The following is a 19,807-nucleotide window of genomic DNA, read 5'->3' as shown; positions in this document are numbered from 1 at the left end:
GGGCTACTCAGTATCCTAAGACACAGAGCTTTCATAATAGGGTGATATTTTTTATGTGTTCAGTTTCCCATCTGGTTTAAGTATTCAATTTTGTGTGTGTGTTGCCCAAGTTTATTTGAGAAAGTGTCATTATGTGCTGGATATGTTCATGTCTGGCATATGTAACACAAAAACATCAACCCAAAAAATAAATAATCCTTAAATTTTCCTAAAAAGTAAGTAAAAAAAAAAAAGTAATTGTAGTCCACAATTACAACAATTTTGTCACTAATAAAGTTTTCTTTACCTGTACACAAACATATTTTAGATATGTGATGTGGAATATTTTCAGTCAAGTTGGACAAAGGAGTCCAAAATGTTTAAAATGGAAATAAAACTTCCACCACCGCCGTTTGCATTATCAAACTGTTATTTCAGATGTCCATCTACATATATTTTTGACAAAAAAAAAAAAAAATAACATTACAGAAAGAATTATCATGATTCAGGGATGTCCTCTGTTGGATATATATTAATCTGAAATGACTTAAGCCCAATAGAGTTTATTATATAAATATCTACAAGCTCAATATTATTTATATTTTGAAGATACACCCATTGATGCCAATTAATGAAAGATATATTAACTGAGGGAGATATACAGAAGATGAAATGTGTGTTTACTGACTATATGTAGAATTGGTAATATCTAAAGAGATTTACTAAACTGATTTTAGCTGGTGAATGTGATTTAATGTGATTTATTCCTCACAGCCTCTAAACAGGAAGTGTATCCTATAGATTAATATGACTCATCTAGATGGCATCTCTCTTTCTCTCTCTGTGCGTGTGTGTGGGGAGGGACTGTACATGTCAAGAGGTATGACAAAGTGTGTTGTTTCTACAATCTTAATCTTAAGGAAAATTCTTGGACTCAAACATGTTTCATGCTACAGCACAAAAAATGGACTTATATGGTTAAAAATGAATCATATTTTATATCTAGTTACTGCTGACAACAAAACATCAGCTATATCACTCTATATAAAAAGTAGTGATACTTGTGCAGTGACCTAGCAAGTATGCAGTGCCAGTTTTAGTAGAAATTACTTCTATCAGAGGTTGGCGGTTTTTCTAAGCTTTAACTAAACATGATATCTGACCTATAGGGCCTTTAATGTGTTATATAGGGTTTTTTTATTTTTTATTTTTTTTTTTAACAACACTGAACTTTATTTATTTTAATGTCAAATTCTGGGACATATTCTAATTAGCAATGAGTCCAGATCAAAGTAGTCAAAAACAAATGCAAATGATTTAATGCAAGTCGCAATATTTATGGCATTATCCATTAAGTTTCATAATATAATAAGCTAATTTATTTGTATTTTATTATTTATTTCTTATATGTTTTATTGCTGATTCTTCTTGAGTATGTGGAGATATATACTTTTTGTCTTTGACCCTTTGACTGAACATACGGTTATAAATTGATATTGTTTTCAGAAGATACCAAAGGTGATTATAATTTACAGTGAAATGTATGTAACAGAAAGTAGTGTGAGCATGCTGCATGTTTAATAAGGTTCTCCGAGGAAGACTCAAATGAGAAGACAGTTTTTCACATGCCTTTGAAGTGTTGCCCAAATCACAGACCCAGCTCATTATTCTCATATACAACCAGCTCAGTTGCTCTTGAGGATCAAACACTACATGATTCAAAACCTTCAAAGGGGATGTCAGGTTTCCAAAAATAAAAATAAAATCCTAACATTTTATGAAAAAGAGTTCATTTATGTACTAAAATGTGTACATTTATCTACACCACAAATCACACATTTAATTTGACAGTTTTGGCTTTTAGAGAAATTATAGTGGCATCAAATTTTGTAGGATTTAATACAAGATAAGCTCAATCGACAGCAATCGTGGTATAATGTTTAGGGTTATTATAGTTAGCAAAAACTAAAACAATAAAAAAGCTAATATTTTATGTGTTTTTTAATATTTTATTTATGGTAAAAAAAACCTGAAACTAAAACTGAAATAAAAAAGAATAAAACTGTATGTACAGCTTTTTAAAAAGCTAATAAAAATGACAAAAACACAACAAAATTACTAAAACAAATTTAAAATGAAAACAGAAAATATTAAAATAAAAAAATAACTAAAAAATTTAATAAAAACTGATTTTTAAAAGCACTTACATTGATTCTTCTGTTAAAAAGCTTAAATAATATATACAGTTGTGTTTAGGTTTTCAAAGTTTACAGTGGCAAAGTTGTAAAATATCAGTAAGTGATATATACAGAGCATTTATTTATTTATTTATTTATTTATTTTTTTGCCATACACAAAAAAATAGGTCAATGTGGTCACCTGTTGCTTTGGACCCCACTGACTTTCATTGTGTGGCAAAAAAACAGTTCTTTTGTGTTTCACAGAAGAAAGAAAGTCATGCAGCTTTGGAACACACATATGTTGTACTGTTCAGGTTTCCACATACTTTTGGTCATGTTGTGTATATTGTGAGTCATAATATGAGTCATATAACAATAATCAATGGCATTGTGAGATCAATCCTGTTTAAAGATTTTGCAGGTGTTTGTGTCTGTTCATGTGTTACCTCAAACAGTGCTGCTATGTGCTTATCTTTAGAGACCGATGCAATTGGACAGAAGAGTGACAACAGCTGTTGAACAACAGAACAACAAACACACACACACACACACACACACACACACACACACACACACACACATGAAACAGTAATTACTGTAAGCACAGATGCATTTAAGATAGATGCCTTACTGAAATTAATTATGGATCCTTCTATCATTACACAGTGTATGTATGTGAGTGTATAAAACATCAAACCTTAGTTTTTCCCTATAGCAATCATTCTTCCATCATTACCTCAATTAAATCTGAGAGCAGCCCTGAATAATGATGAAGGAACCAAGACACTTTTATACAGTACTCACGGTTAATATTTGCATAAGCGTACCAGGATGGAAGGAAAGGATAGAGAGAAAAACACATATAGGTGGGCATAGTGTTTGCTTTTACAGGATGACAAAATTATATTTTGTATGTTGTTAGGTTTTGATTGTGGATGTAAATTACAAGATGAATAAAGGTTTGAAATAACTCATGTAAAGCAGTAAGCATACAAAAGCAGCCATAAATCAATAAAAAAAACAAAAACATATATATACATACACAAGATAGATAATACAGCAATATTTTCAGTGTTGGTATATGTGGTTTATGGGGACTCTCCATAGGCGTAATGGTTTTTGTTCTGTACAAACTGTATTTTCTATTGCCCTACCCCAACCCTACACCCTAACCTACCCTACCCCTCACAGGAAACTTTGAGCATTTTTGGATTTTTAAAAAAACTCATTCTGAATGATTTATAAGCCTTTTGAATTACGGGGACACTGGAAATGTCCTCATAAATCACCTCCTCATTGTAATACCTATGTCATAACCCATGTCATTATACAAATTTGTGTCCTCATAAACCACATAAATACGCTCACACACACACACACACACACACACACACATGTTTCTTTGAATTATGGGGACTTTCCATAGACTTCTGTTACTTTTATACTGACCAAACAATATTTTCTATCCCCTAACCCTAAACCTACCCCTTACAGAAAACCTGGTTCCATTGTTACACTTTCAGATAAACATCATTTACTGTTTTTAATATATTTTTCCCCCCCTGTGGGGACCGCAGGTCAAAAATGTCAGGTTTTTCTATCCTTGGGGGTCCCCACAATGCATCATAAACAAGTACACACACACACACACACACACACACACAGAGAGAGACATTTATTTAGCTTATATACGCATGTATTTATTTTAGAATTGTGTATACTGTATTTTATAATTTCTATAACCCTAACTTTACCCTAAAGAAAACTTTTCACTTTAAGAATATTAAAAAGAAAACTTATTTATGCTTTATTTATAATTGTTTTATCTAATTAAGGACATTCATATTTGTCCCAAAGGGAGGTTTTAGATTTAGCTCACTTCTGGGAAGACATTTGTCCAAATAAAACTGTAAAAACAATGTAAATAAGATCATGCACATGAGAGATCTTGACTAGACGTTTGTCTTTCACAGCTGAACTCCAATTTAAATTATATGTAAATTATGTAAAATGTAAATGATTTACTTTGAGTACCTACTGAGATTTCCAATAAATAAACTTAAATAAATAGCCTAATAAAAATGTAGTGCTTCATTACTGCAGATAAAAAAAATAATTGTAGTTATATTTCAGTTTATACATTTTTCAAATTTATAATATAATATATATATATATATATATATATATATATATATATATATATATATATATATATACATATATATATATATATATATATTTATTTATTTTATTTATTTATTTTTTTGACATTGGCATTTCTCAAGCTCACAAACCATTCACAAACCAGTACCCTAATAAACCTGGTGGGGAGACCCTCCCCTTACGAAACAAAAATATATGGTAATATACTGTAAAATATAATGCGATATATTACATAATACATTACCATATATTGGAAACTAGTGCTTATATTTTTCAATATACAGCAATATATGCATTTATAGCTATATATTGATATATACAAATATATTTAGAAATGAAGACAAACATAAATATTCATAGTTTGATCCTTTATTGAGTATGTATTGCACATAGATGCTTCCATATAAATGTGAATGTATGTACACACATATCATGGAACGAGTTACAGCAGATTTCTAGTTCCAAGTATGATATGCTTGACTGTTAGACGGGAATAAAAATGTTAAAATTAAGTGTTATTTCATGTGTTTTTGCTCAATATTAAGTTTCTGGTATGTACGTTTGTGGGGTTACCATTGTGCAGAAGAGTAGAGTCTGTGGTCAGGAAGAAGATTGGCCAAACATTGTTAAATTATATGTTACTTTAATTAAAAAAGTAATGGTAGTGCACTGTCCAGCACAGTGATGGTCTGTTCACAAAGTGCTTTATTATGAGCAGGTGTGCTTATGCTATTGTAAGCTAGCTATATTTTAAAATACGTAATATGTATATCATAAATGATTGTTAAATATAAGAAATATATATTTTCATATATGTGTGTGTGTATATAATGCATGAATATGTTCAATATATTTTTACACATGCAGTACCATATCTTATCACATGTGCATCTATATATTTATATAGTGTATTACTGAATATAAAATGACATATTGTGATGTATAAGTAAATATATTGTCACATATTTTTCAATATATGAAAAGCGGCAATTCCTTATGTATTATTCAATATATTGTAATATATTTACACAGTATATTATTCTGTATAATTTCTGTATAATACACCAGTATGTCGTTTAATATATTGATCATTCATATATTAGGAAATATATTTTCTTTGCGTAAGGGTCCACTAAACTAACGCGAGTGTTCACAGTAATCTGGCGCAGCCTGCTGGTCGTTTTAGGTTCAACACACAAAAAGATAACTTTTCACTAATATAAAACAGTTTAAAAACTCTTTTATATTCTTAATAATGCGTCATATCATCAGGCTTAGATGTCTTATAAAACACCTCCCAAAACTATAGCTTTAGTAGCCTAAAGGTTTAATCATATTGTTTAGAATGTTGTTCACATCTTTGTTTATCAGTATGTTATATTAAATGAATAATGAGGCTAAGTGTTTAATTGATGATGTCTAAAAGTCGGTAACTGTGTCACGTGTTTCATTTGTCATGTAGGGCCTAGCCTACATCTGATAGAAATCTTTGTTTGTAAATAAGATATTTATACCGTTTGGGAACCAAGAACAGTTGATTTTAAATAAATTTATTTTTTGAATTGAAAATATTTAAGTGCTTATACATGCGTCTTTAGATCCATCGTCTTTTTTCTGGATGTTTTCTGGTTATGTAACGCGCTTTGTTGTCCACTGGTAGCCGCTTTATGCTGCTCCATTATCACGGCTCTACCTCAAAGTTTGGCTGAACTTGTTGTCCACTGGGGGCGCTAAAGGCCGGCCGTTCAATGTCTTCTTGCTTCAGCTCCTGTGAATCACGGCGTTGTCATCGGTCCAGTTTCACCCCGCCCGTCCGTCCGGTGTCCGTCGCGCAGTCGCTATGGACGCACGTCACTTTGTGAAACTACCCCAACTTGGATTAACGGACGTGTAGCGTCTGCTCTCGCCCTCGACACAACAGAAGAGACTCGCCGGACGCCGAGTGAGGAACAGCGACCCCGAAACAACGGAGCTTAAGCCTTCAACGTTATATCCGCGAGCCTCTACCCGCACACTAGACAATGCTCAGACATCTGTGGACGTGTTTGGTTGTCGTATAGTTGTTTCAGTGATGTTACTCGTCCAGACGTGATTCTGTTGCCCTGTAGTCATTACGCTCTCTTTGGAAAGAGAGTTTTTTGAGTGCCACAAACTTTTAAGGGTGCAAATATTTACCCCCTGTACGCCGCTGCGAGGATCTACTGTTACCCGTGCTTTGAATACAACTCCAGCCCGGGGCTCGGAAACTGGCCCACGACGAGACTTTTGTCTTTTAGGGAACGTATGGGGTTTTACAAATGACGGCTCAACTTAAACGAAGGAGTCGGCAGCGTTAGAAGAAATGTTCGGACTTTAATAAAGGAGATCTTTTGTTACATGTGATTGCACGCGGACAGAATGGCGTCATATGTGGACAATAGTTTTCGGCACGCGATTATGAAGAATCCTGCCGACAGGACGCAACAGGTAAGAGTCCACTGCTGCCTAGATAGGGAACACACTAGATTTTGAGACGCATCTTGCGTGGTGATTGTGTACGTACTTTCGCTGCTACACACAATAGATAAAGTTGTGAAAAACTCTAGACTGACTAAATGAAACGTTTATACAACTAGAAAACGGTTTATACAACTCAAGCTGCCATAAAACGTCTCAAGAAAAAAACGGTTTATAAAACAGTTTACAACCGTTTATACAACTCAAGCTGGCTTAACTGTTTCATTCAAACGTTTTAAACATTAAATCTAAATCAGCTTCTTAACTGTTTCATTCAAACGTTTTAAACATTAAATCTAAATCAGCTTGCGATGTATAAAGAGTTTAAAGTAGACGTTTTCGTATACAGTTGATTTAAATGTCCGATTAAAACTGTCGCCAATTCATAGCGGCATCAGACATTAAATACATTGTTTCATTTAGACCAGCTTGTTTATAGGCGCCACAAGGTCCATATCTACTCGTTTTGAGGAAATTGTGGTGTCCCTTTAGTATGCTGCCAAACAAAGTCGAGAAAGTTACTATTTTGTTCCACATATACGCTCAGTTGTGACGTAATCAGAGCCCACAGGTTTTTTTTTTTATATATATATATATGAGTTGCTTAATATAGTCACACTCTTCAGAGTTGGTAGGACCTTGTTTCTGTGGTATTTCAGACGCCTGTTACTCATCTGTCGGAAGGGAGTATTTCCTCACAATGCCCTGCAGTCCAGACTAGATCATCCTCATTAAAACCATCTGAAATAAACAAATGGCACAGCAACATTTATCCCCGGACCACAAGCTCATTAGAGTTTCAGCTCTGTAAAATACCAGCATTGTATGAATGTCTGCTGTCTGTGGTCACCTAAAACTACGTTTGAGTTCTGGGAGTGTGTGGGATTTTTGGGTTGTGAGTCTCGAGCCCAGGAATTTAATGAATCAAAAGAATGTGAGGAATGTAGTTTATAGTGAAGGCCCTTCATATCTGGGCCTCTTTGTACTGCCACGAAAAATTAAAGCACTTCCTTAAAGGATTTCATATTTTGCTTGTATTTTAGTGTGATATGTTTAGGTACACTGAAAACTTTGTTGCCTTTTAGATAGGATTATGGATCAGGCCCTGGGACCTCTGACTCTCAGGGGCCTCAAGCTGAGAGAAACCAAAAAGCCACTGTTTGAGTGAGTGCTGGTGAGAAACCAAAAACCATTGGCCCAGTGTGAAATAATTGCAGAGATAAGCACTAACACCTTCTGAAGTGAACAGATTATTGCAGCTTTGATGTTGTGTACTTACTTTTGCATAATTAAGTAATTGCATTGGGTCTCTGACTGCAACCTGTTTGTTAAACATCTGGGCAAGTAACTGAAAGGTTGTGTGTTTAAATCTGCCAGGGGTTCATCCATGAGCGATTACTGTTGTGTGCTTTAACAAGCAACTTGCCTCCAGTTTCCAGTGGGGTTTTTTTCAGTAAAATGTGTTGTGTAACTGTTACTTTGGATAAGTATAAGGTCATTTGATAAATAAGTAATATTAGGCTAATCCACTAGATGGGAGATAATCAGTTGGTTATTAATGTGGGTCCTTGTGGTGATCAGATTATCATGTTAAAGTAGTATTTTCATCAAGAACCAGTCTAGGTTAAGGCCCACAAATGTCTTTTTCATTCTTCATTTAGGGGTGAAAAGAAGTTCAAAATACCTTCGCAGTGGTATACTATTAGCAACAAGCCGACGTGTTTAGATTAATATGTAAATTATTTATATAGCACTTTATTCTCCTTGTTCTAAAGCAATCAGCTTTATAGTATTAAAAAATTAAACTGCATCAATGGGTCTTTCAATTAGGATTACAGATCATGTGTTCTTGCTTTCACTCATGGGCATTGGATCTCGGACTGAACAGAAGAAATGAGCTGGAGAAGATTTCTAAGTCAAAACCCAGAGCAAACCTATCTGGAAAGGTTTTTTTGTTTCTGGCCAAGATGTTTTGAACTCTCGAAACTCCAAACAAACTTGGTTTTGGCCTGGTTTTGTTCAAAATGACATTACACCATTTCTTTCTTTCTTCGCTTTCATTTGTGCCTTTAGTGTATGCCTATAAACTTTGAGTTTTTTGTTGTTGTTGTTTTGTTGTTTGAAGTAATATTCCCATATTTACAAATTGCAGTAATTTAGAAATCTACCACTTATCGTCAAACAGCGTTAATTAATGTCAAGTACAAAGAGTACTGTTTCTGTATCATGTTCATTGGTTTGTTTATTTTCATCAATTTATTGTGGTGGTCAATCATAGACTGTGCATGTGGGTTAGTGATGATTGTGGCAAATACACCCATTTAGTAGAACTATACTGGAAATCAACCCACCCAGCCTCCCTGTATGATTAGTCATGATTCTAATTCTTTTAAACATGTAGATGAAAAGATTGTGTAAATATTACATCCTTTTTATGTGGTAGATTTAAATCCATTAACATGATCCCAAAACAATTTTGTACCAGATGTAGTTTTTGTCCTTTTAATTATTAATATTTTTTACAAACAATACTCCCTGTCTCGCTGCCACTTTGCATACAGTTAAAGTTGTGATTAAATGGAAGTAGCAACATCTCTCTTTTTTTTTTTCTCTGTTTTGCCAAAAAAGGTAATTTGTAAATGGAGAGGTCAGAAAAATGAGAAGCACACATGGATGAATCATTCACAATAAGATGTAACGTGCATTTGCAAAATAGATAGGATAAATTGTCATTTAATGCTGAATTTAAAAGGGGTAATATAGTTTTCATGAATATTTTTGTATTATGGGGTAGCACAGCAGTGGTGGGAAAAAGGACAGGAACTTAGATTAGGCGATATTTTGGTAAAATGCCAAGTATTTATTTTACACTGCAGTATTTAATCCACAAGGACTTGCCACATTGTTTTGTTTTTTTCTTTTCTTTTTTTTATTGTTTACTATAAGCATTTGCACAGATGCCATAATGTAGACAAGCAGACGTAGCGTTGCTGCAGTTGGTTTATGGTCAGGGCCTCAGGTGTTTGTGAAACAGTGGCACAGGTCAAAGAATTAGTCACACTGTTGCAGTCATATGAAGAAATATATTTCCACTAGGTCTGTGCAGTATATTTGTGCTGATTCGAATAAATCTTGCTTACTCTGATGCTGTTTTTGCTTTAATCAGAGTTTTTGTAAGACACATTTGAACACTTTCTTACTTGCAAGACAAAACTGGTCTAATGAGTCTTTAGAAATCTCTTTGAAATCACTGTGCTTGTGACAATGTGACAATAATTGTGACTAGCTATAACAAGTATATCATCCTGCCCTAATTCACACTATAATGAATTGTTTTGCTTATATAACTTTCAGTCTTGTTTTTCTCTCTTCCTGCTTTCTCTTTTTCACATGCTCATTCAGTCTCATACCTGGTTAAAATAGCAGAAGCCCACAAAGAGAGCGGAAAGCCGTGCTGAAACTTATGATTGTGTCTGTGCACAACATTCTCACAACTGTTGTGTGTGTATGTCTGTGTGTGTGGTTGCATGTAAGGAAGTGTGTTTGTGTGCCATTTGCTATTATCCATTTGTAAACATTTCAGGATATTGAAGCTTTGCCCTTGCGAGAGACTCCATTCTCTCCTTACATAACCAATTGTTTGTGTTCCCCTGCCAGTGATTATGTTTTATAAGCCTGTTATGTCCGTGAGCACACACATATTAGGGCAAGTGTGTTCAACGGAGGCGTTGGAGTTTTAAGGTGTTACTTCCTCATGTAATGACCTTCGCCTTTGTGTGCTTGCTGCTGAGAGCAACAGGAAAAGAGCAGAAGAATGAGATGTCCTGGGATAGGAGTGAAGAAGAAGAAAAGGAGGAAGAGGGAACAAGAGAGACAAACAGAAAAGTGAAAAACAACTTGACTGAGATTGAAATCTAGGCACTAAACTTTAGTCTTTAACTCTTGTCTTAGTGCTAATTGTAAGGCTAAAGGTGTTCTTAAATCAGACTGGAATGTGGCTAACAGATTTGTATTTACTAATATACATTCACAAAAACACTGGGGGTCAAATATACGGACCTCAAGCTGAATATGAAATACAGTCGAATGAAATACAATCTAACGAGAGTGCTTTTAATTAAAGGAAAATGTATGTATTGTATGTATCGTTGATTCTGTTTAAGCTCCAGAAGAGCATGTGCTATGTATATACAGTCATTTTGAACAAATAAAAGTCGTCCGAAAATGATTTTTATTCCCCTGCTTCTGAGGCTTCCATTAAAATGACTCGTGTTTCATAATTATGACATTACATTTCTTCCATTTACCAAAAACTGTGCCATGCAGAATTTTTTTTACATTTAATTTTAATTTTTTAAATCTTGACATTTATGCCACCCACACACATCTCAAAATTTTTTCCCCCAAGCCAAAAGAGTGCCATGTTTCATCTGCATGATGACTTAATGTGGGACATCTGTTTGTCAGGGTTTACAAAATCTTTTGAGCTTGCTGATGTGTTGGAAACATACATCAAATCTCAAAAAGAACCATCTGCTCAGATCACTTTTGATGCATTATGGGCATTTCAGGCTGTGTAAGGACAGCAAGAAGGTTTAGAAAATTTTGAGCTCTCCAATGATCCCATGTGCACTCTGATTGCGATTTACTGAATTTTATGTTTCACTCCAGTTAGAAAAACCTGACAACCTTGTATCACAAAATGTAAGAAATAATTTTGCATTGTGAAGGTCTGATGTTTTGATCTGTAGGGAAAAAAAGAACAATGTTTATACGGTCTAATTTTACTCTTAGGCATTGTGTAAAAAAAAAAATGGACTTTGGAATTGATTCACATTCTTCCGAAACACATTAGCCCTGCAGTTTCATAACAATGGTTTCATTTCCTCCCTCCTGCCTGTTTTTGTGTAGTAGCAAATCAGCCCTCCTGGAAGGGATTTTAGAGAAATGCAGAATCACATGTTGAGTTTTAAATGGTGCAAAATCACATGTTGTTTGCGTTTTTACACAATAAAAACACTTCTTCACTGTTATTTTTTGTAATACCACACGACTCAAAAACCAGTTGAATTTGATAACACACCAAATACCTACGATATAAATGGTTGGTGCTAGTTATTGGATATATAATTAATTCCTTCCTGTTTTACTAGTGTCTAGTTAGTTTAAAGTGGTCATCGGTTGGCCATTTTCCACAAGTTGATATGATTCTTTAGGGTCTTAATGAAAAGTCTATAACATACTTTAGTTAAGATTTCTCAATGGTAATGTAAAACAACACCCTTTTAACTTATCAAAAACAGCTCTGTTTACAGCAAGCCGTTTTAGTGCATTTCCCTTTAAATGCTAATGAGGTCTGCTTACTCCGCCCCTCTCTTCTCACAGTTCTATTGTATTTGTCCTATTGTTTGTAATCTGCTTCTTTGTGCTTATTTTAATATATTAAATTGAAAGGATAATGGCTATAATATTGAGATGAATATTGTTATCGAGATGTAAGTTTTTGGTGTAAGATGTAAGTAAAGCAGTATGTTCTGTATTGGCTCAGATGAATACTTTTGAAGTACACCTCACAGAAACCTAATGGAAAAAACATTGCTGGATGGGTTGGAAATGTTTTTATTTGAGTCTGGGGCCAAATACTCAGCTGTGATCCATTTATTCTTTTCCCAGAACTTTGGTGACATCATTAAGGTCAATGGTGAAATGAATTATTTATCAAGTATTTCAAGTATTTTTAGTAAAGGATGTTTCCGTTTTTACCCCTTTTAGGCCCACTGCACATGTGAGGGGGAGTGAGAGTAATTTATCCGATCCTGACATAAGTTTTTCTGTTCCTCTCTCCCTTCATTAAAGTGATGTGTCAGTGCTGACAAGTGCATTGGCACACATTGCTTTATTTATAATAATGTCTTATTAGCTTTTCCTCTCCTCCTTCCATGTTCTTCTCAATCCTGTGTATTAATCAGAACTGAAGTAACTTCTCACTTGTCAAAATGTGGATATGGACACACTTTATTACACATTTGAGCAGAATCATGACTGCAAAATCTACTAGTCTGTAGCCTTTTTATAAATGCATGTTTAGTCAAATTAAAAAGTTGGCTAATAGCAGGAATGTGAAGGCGGGTGTTTTCATTACTTCAGTTCTTGTATGACAGGCCCTCACTGTAAGTGTGTGGGACCTTTTTAGATTTTCCAGAGGAATGGTTACTCAAAACAATGCTTTGTTCTCATAGGGAAAAATAATGAAAAGACTGCTGGTCTTGCAGTGGACATGATGTAGTGTTTCTGCTTTCTCTTGTGGTCTAGTATTAGGACATTTTTTGCAAGGCCTGCCTGTTTCTGTAATTGTTTTTGGTGTGAGTGGATCTCCTCTCTGATAACCTTAAGGAGTCTGATAGCTTAAAGGAGTTTGTTGATGTTATGGAAAGACATGAACCAGAGTAGTATTTCCTCATAGTTATTCTTGCCTGCTAGTGGATGTTTACTTGGAAACAAAAGTTGTTCCAGGGTCATTAAGTGTAATTTCTCTTGCACTCAGGCTGGTTGAGATGCTCAACAAATCGAAATGTTTGCTCTTATCAACTTATGACGGATTTATAATTATCTTATGTTTGCAAGTTAAGCTGTGATAGTAGACAATATGTAACATAAGTATGTACATATTTAAATTTAAAAGCAAAGAAAAAATGTGGTGTGTTGTGTTTTGAATTTGAATGAACAAGAATTCAGCATAAGCAATCTAGTTACACACTGTTGGTGTGCTTTAAATGGACTAACTGGAATGTGAGTAATTCGGGGTCAGAGGTCAGAATCTGAATTTATGTGTAGTCCTCCTAGGCAATTGTTGTATTCAACATTTATGTGTACCGGATGCATATGGATATTTGGTGCATTGACAATGGCTTATTCACCATCTGAACTGTAGCTCAGACAATGTTTTACTCAATTTAGCAGCACTCATTTCTCGTTTGTAGCATTGCTCTTAAATCCTTCCTCGTCTTGTTCACCCAGCTGGCTATAATGGTTTTTCCCACCTGCTAACCCTGCCACCGAGACACCGGGGTGGGGGGAATTTCACGCTTTACACAGAATGCGTTGTGAAACTCAGCAACCACACAGATGCTGGGCAACCGTTAGCTTTTTAGTTTTATTTGTACATTTTTAGTTTGCATTTTCCCAGACACTTTCTTAGGAAAACAATTAGATTTTTTTTGTTGGGTCAGTTCCCTTAATAGGAAAACATTGAATCATGTTCTAACAAGTCATATGTTCACATGGACGTTTTTTTCCCTCATGTTGTGTCATCAAAGATCTCTCAAGGCTAAAAGCCATTTGTTCTGGACTATAAAAAAAGACATCCGTTATATAGTAAGTGACCACTGTGTTTAGACTTTGTTACCTCCGTGTTTGCCAGTGGTACAAAAGAGGACCTGATCAGTCTTCCTCAATTAGAAAAGAACATTTCATGTGAAGCCGATAATGTGCTGTTCTTTACTAGATCTTCATTATAAACTTATATAGATGTAGCAAATAATTGTGCCTTTATGAAAAGTGCTGTGGCTGTAATGTTACAATAATTTCAGACAATAACCGTGGTATTTTGTAACTATCAAAAAGCCATGGTGTAGGCTACATGTCCTAAAAAATGTGGTATTTCCATGGTACTTTTTTGTTCTTTTCCATGGTATATGGCGGTGATGTTTTAGGTAATAATGTGTGCTCATAGTGTATTAATAATAGTAGTTGCATCTGATTTACACTAATGTAATAGTATACTTTGCTTATTTGTGTGATTAGTGACTCACGGTTAGTTGTATAACTGTTCACATAGCTTTACTGAAATGCACCTTTGCACAAATCCGTAAGAGAACTGAAAGGAAAGTGGGTGGAAAGTTTCTTTCTCTGCAGCATGTGTTGGGTTGTATGATTTTGAGGTGGCTGTGTGAATAATAACAGCATTTTATTTGTGCAGGAAAGAAAGAAGGAAAGAGGGTAAAGAAGAACTTGTAGACTAATTAATGTAGAGGAACACTGGAACATTTCAAGAGTCGATACTGAGAACTTAATTGAAGGTATCGGCTGAAACAGCGTACTGATACTGATGTCCTCAACTACACAAATGACAGAATAGGAATCTATGAGGAAATATGTGTTGTTTTTGTGTAGTACTACCAGTAATTTGGCTATTAATTTTCAGATGGAGGAGGAGTGGTGCAAAACTTTTAGACGGAAACATTTCAACAGATTTAAGAGCTCTGATGAGAAAGGAAGTTCAGGGGATTCATTAAGAACAAAGTAAATATCCTTTTGTGGCCTTAAATTTAGATGAAAATCGATCCGATTCTAAACATGTTTATGAGAAGGAAGTTGTGCTGAAAAGCCTGTCAGTAGCTGTGTTTCCATCCAAAGATTCAAATTAAAGTTATGCGCAAAACTGGAATATCACGTAAAACATTTACGAATAAAGAACCATTTCCATCAAATGAGTCAAAAAGAATAAAATTGTCACTTCCTGGTAAACTGGCACTAAATATCACTCAGAAAACTAGGAGAAGCCACTGAATATAGTCATTTACATACAGTATATGATAAATTACTTACGGCTCAGAGCGAGCAGACGAAACACAGTAAATGCAGTCGTTGCTTTCGGAGGTGGATACCAGCTGTTTGGGAACGCAGTTGTTTAAGACAATTACACAAAAATACTTTGACGACAGACTTTGCTCAGGCATTTCAGAATGACCATAACATATAGATGCTGTGAACGAGATCGGTCCGCTGCTAGTCAAGTTATTCCATCTCATAGCGCAAAGTCACATGACTTTTTTGATGCACATGGAGGAATTTATTCGGTAAATGTGTTTCCATCGTAGTTTATGCAAAAAAAAAATCTTACAGGATAAAACGTTTATCCTACTCAAATGTGTGCATACGTTTTTTTAATGCCAAATTTTTTTTTTTATTTATGCACATCTTGGCCTTTCCATCCAGCATTTTTTTATTTTTTATTTTTTATGTGATAGTCCAAAATGTGCATAAAAATAGTTGGATAGAAACACAGCTAGTGGCACATGGGTCAAACAGAAGACAGAAGGTAGTTCATTTTCCCTGAAGAATCGTTGTGTTTGAGTGTTCCCACAGTCATCGAGTTTAACTTTATTCATTTATTTATTGAGGCCTGGAAGTGTCACAGATGTTTATAAAATCTTAAAAGTTGTGTTAAATATTGAAGATGTTTTTGAAACTGTTAATATTTAATCAACTTAATGTTGTTGAGTAGAGTGAAACAAGGAAATGAGTTATATACCATTTGTAAGCTATACTGTTTGAGTTTATTTTTATTCAATAAATAGTTAACTCTTTCCCCGCCAGCATTTTTTAAAAGTTGCCAGCCACCGCCAGCGATTTTGATGATTTTCACTAAAATTTGATAGCCTCAAGTTTATTTTGCTGTATGAATATTTGAATATGCAATAAAGATCAGAGCCTCTACTTTTAAACAAAAAAATCTGTTTTATTCTAGCTTAAAGCATTCTTTTTTTTTTTTTTTTTTTTATCAACACTTGAATATGGATAGGTTTCATAAAAAATGCATAATTTTGAGCAAAAAGGTAAGAATCACATTTTATCAAAAACTACTTCTGGATAATATTCAGTATGATTATCAAAGCATAAATCCTGTAAATCACTTCCATCAACACCTCCAAAGCTTGCACATACATACCACTTCCTGGATCAACATTTTACTCTGTAACATTATGCAGTTTTCATTTATATGCTGTCTATTACTGATGATCACATTATTTTTCATATGCATCTGTTTACATAAGAGATCGCAGTTTCATTGTCCTGTTCACGTGTGTTTTTTGTTCGGGAGGTTTTGTACTTGTTCAGAAGATATGTAATAGTCCCCCCGAGTGTATAACAGTGAAAACACGAAAAGCCGTACAAACTTGTCAATGGCGGGGAAGCGTTTTCTTTTAAAAGACGAGATAACTTGTCAATGGCGGGGAAAGAGTTAAACTGGTTTTTGGATAAATTATGGTATGCATCTGAATTTGAATTAGTCTGAATTTGAATGATTCAGTTATTCCAAACAATTGGAAAGAAATAGTGCAAATTTAATTGTCTAAATGTGTGAGAACCGTTTATAATGGGTGGTTTTTCAGATTCTGGTAAATCCATGTAGGGCTAATTTAAGGATTTGAAACTTCTTATACCAGGCTGTGAGAAAATGGAAATGAGCAGTAACTGTTGCTATTTCACTGAAAAGGAACTGTAACTTAGTTAGACTGACATAATTAGCCTGAAGTTTTTTCATTGTTTCAGAAACATTGTACTTTTAAAAGTGAAAATGAAAGTGAATGTCCTATTTTTAAACAGGACGTGCCAGTAAGTATGTTCCAGATTTGATTCATTTATTTGAATGATCCAGTGGCCAGGTCTTCTGCAAATAACTGAAATGTGACCTTGGTCTCTTGACTCCGAGGACTCAGTCCATTGCCATAATCAGAATTCTATGTGCTTGTCTGTCTCTCAAAGAGGAAATGCCATACTCCAAGAATAAACATTCCTGCCCTTCTACTGAAATCAACCAATTGCAGACCACAGCACACCACTCCTGACTAGAACCCATTGGGCAGTTTGAATTTAGTTTCATTTGACTGTAGTGAGTGCAGATGAGGGAATGATGGATGGATGGGATGATGGGGAGTCAAAGAACATGAGAAAGGTTGTTGGAATGTAGACTTGTGCCGGTATTCGGTAATGCGATATATCGCGGTAATTAATATGCACGGTATTGTTATCGTGGGCACTTCTAAATACCGTGAATAATTATATATAAAAAAGAACAAAAAGTAACACACGAATTTTAAGAATATTTTTCCCATCAACTGCTCAAAATGCACAACACCGCTGTATGCTGCTTGAAAGAAGCGTGCTCTGATGTAAACAAGCACGTAAGAGAAGCACATTGAGGAACACGTGAGAGACGCGCTGAATGAAAGCACATTCACTCTCTGACAGCAGATGGCGCTAAAATGCAGCCCTTACCCTGTAAACCCCATAAATAAATCAGCTGCTACTTTCTAAACCACATTTAAATAATTTTAAATAGCCATTCAGATTTGTGGATTTGCTATGGTGTTCATCACAGAGCCAAATACTTAAATATTTAGACTTAATACGCTATTTACTTTCAAACTTTTTTTTTTAATCTGGACTACAACATGCCCTAGATATTGTTTGAAAGTTTTTTTGATTCTTTATTGTTCATTCACACTTTACATTAGGGCTTCTTTAGTTAATAAACTGCCAATGAAAAATTCTTCTGAACATTCATTAATATTAGGTATTCCAATATTTAATAACACATTGTTAAAACTGAAAGTTGCAACTGTGTTATTTAATGAGCCAACATGAACTAAGACTTGTATTTTTTAACAAAGATGAATAACTTCTATAAGAAATGTAGCTATTGCTCATTGTTTAGCTGCATTTATTGAATGAGCACTATGCGATGTCCAAACTGATTACACTATATTTTATGTATTGCACTGTATTTCATGTAAAATCATTTTCTATTTTTAAACGGTCTTAAATTCTTTTAAAGTCAATTTTTAAATAATTTTCAAAGTTCTTAAATCGCTTGTTTTATTTTTGAGGTTATTTTTCTTGAATTTTTTTTTTACTTTCTTTTATGTAAAGCATTTTGAATTACCATTGTGTACAAAATGTGCTATATAAATAAACTTGCTTTGCCTTGCCTTGAACGTTAATGCATTAACTAAGGTTAACTAATGAGGTCTTATTGTAAAGTGATACCTCTTGGTCTTTATAGTTCTTTTGCACTTTAATGTGTAAAACTTTTAACTTTATATATTTTTTTTCTGTATTGCTTTATTGTATTTAAATGTTCAGTTATTTTTGTTATAAGAAAAAAGTTATTTAACCTGTTATACTGTATTATGACCACTTTTTTTAAACTAAATTCCAATACCGTGATAATACCATATACCGTGACAAAAGCATTATCAATTAATCGCAACAGGAAAATTTGATACCGGCATATCTCTATTGGAATGTCAGGGCGGAGAGAAGGAAAGTCATGCCTCTGATGTTCCATTTGAGTGAGTTTACTGTGAAGAGCTGATGGTACAGATTATGTGTGAATGTTGTGGCCTTTAAAGGTCTCCACACTTCACTTCACACAAACTCTGAGACCATATTGAAAATCTGGGATTCAAATTCAGATTTAAACCTAGAATTAATCACTTTTAGAATTTGGACAAATTAAAAACAATTAAATATTGTGATGTAAAATAAAAAAATGTCTGAATTTTCTGTACGTTTTCACTCATTGTATGTAGTTTTTATTTATTTTATTTTTTTCTGACAGTATGAATCAAGCCATCATCATAACCTAAGCATAGAGCAAGCATGACCTCATCAGATCTGTGAAATGTTGAAATCTCATACCATGTCACAGGAAATGCTTAGTTGGTAACACTAAACTTGTGTCAACAGGACTGCATGACAGTCCCCTAAAGAATTTAAGCAAGCTAAGATGTTGATAAACCAAACTAAAAAGTAAGGATTGTGCCAAAAATACATGTTGTCAAAAACGTTGATATTTCAATACATATCGATACTGCAAGATTTGAATCGATACGATATCACGTTTCCGCAGTATATCGATATACTGCTACTAGCTGTGCTGTTTCTCCGACAGCGAGCTCAAGCACATGTGTACATGACCTGTCACTCACTAAGTGTTGCTCGTCTCATTCGATCCAGTTGTAGCATTCTGTTATGGTGTTACGGCCCACTACAATCTAATCTGTCCCATCGCACTTTCACTTTGTTCATTATCGAGTGTTTTCAGAAGCCCAGTTTACAGTTGACGCTGCAAAACCCAGTGTTCGTTTTTAAAAGATAAGTTCACTCCTAGAATAAAAATTAAAAAAAAAGAAAGACATGAA

At 34.4% G+C, this 19,807-nt stretch overlaps 1 protein-coding gene across 4 annotated transcripts in view; it reads left to right on the top strand.

Annotated features, from left to right (window-relative positions):
- The first annotated feature begins 5,875 nt into the window (after positions 1-5,875).
- Positions 5,876-19,807, top strand: part of LOC109049617 (rap guanine nucleotide exchange factor 2-like) — a 39,742-nt gene continuing 25,810 nt past the window's right edge. For 3 of the 4 annotated variants that reach the window (XM_042716139.1, XM_042716141.1, XM_042716138.1), the window contains exon 1: positions 5,876-6,788. In XM_042716139.1, coding sequence (XP_042572073.1) covers positions 6,720-6,788 — 69 coding nt within the window. In that variant the 5' untranslated portion in view covers positions 5,876-6,719. The remainder of the gene's footprint in view (positions 6,789-19,807) is intronic. The other variant, XM_042716140.1, reaches the window with a different exon arrangement.

The sequence above is a fragment of the Cyprinus carpio genome, chromosome B1, assembly GCF_018340385.1.
Source record: "Cyprinus carpio isolate SPL01 chromosome B1, ASM1834038v1, whole genome shotgun sequence".
In the NCBI taxonomy this organism is placed as follows: Eukaryota; Metazoa; Chordata; class Actinopteri; order Cypriniformes; family Cyprinidae; genus Cyprinus; species Cyprinus carpio.
This window is presented reverse-complemented; position numbering and strand designations above follow the sequence as displayed.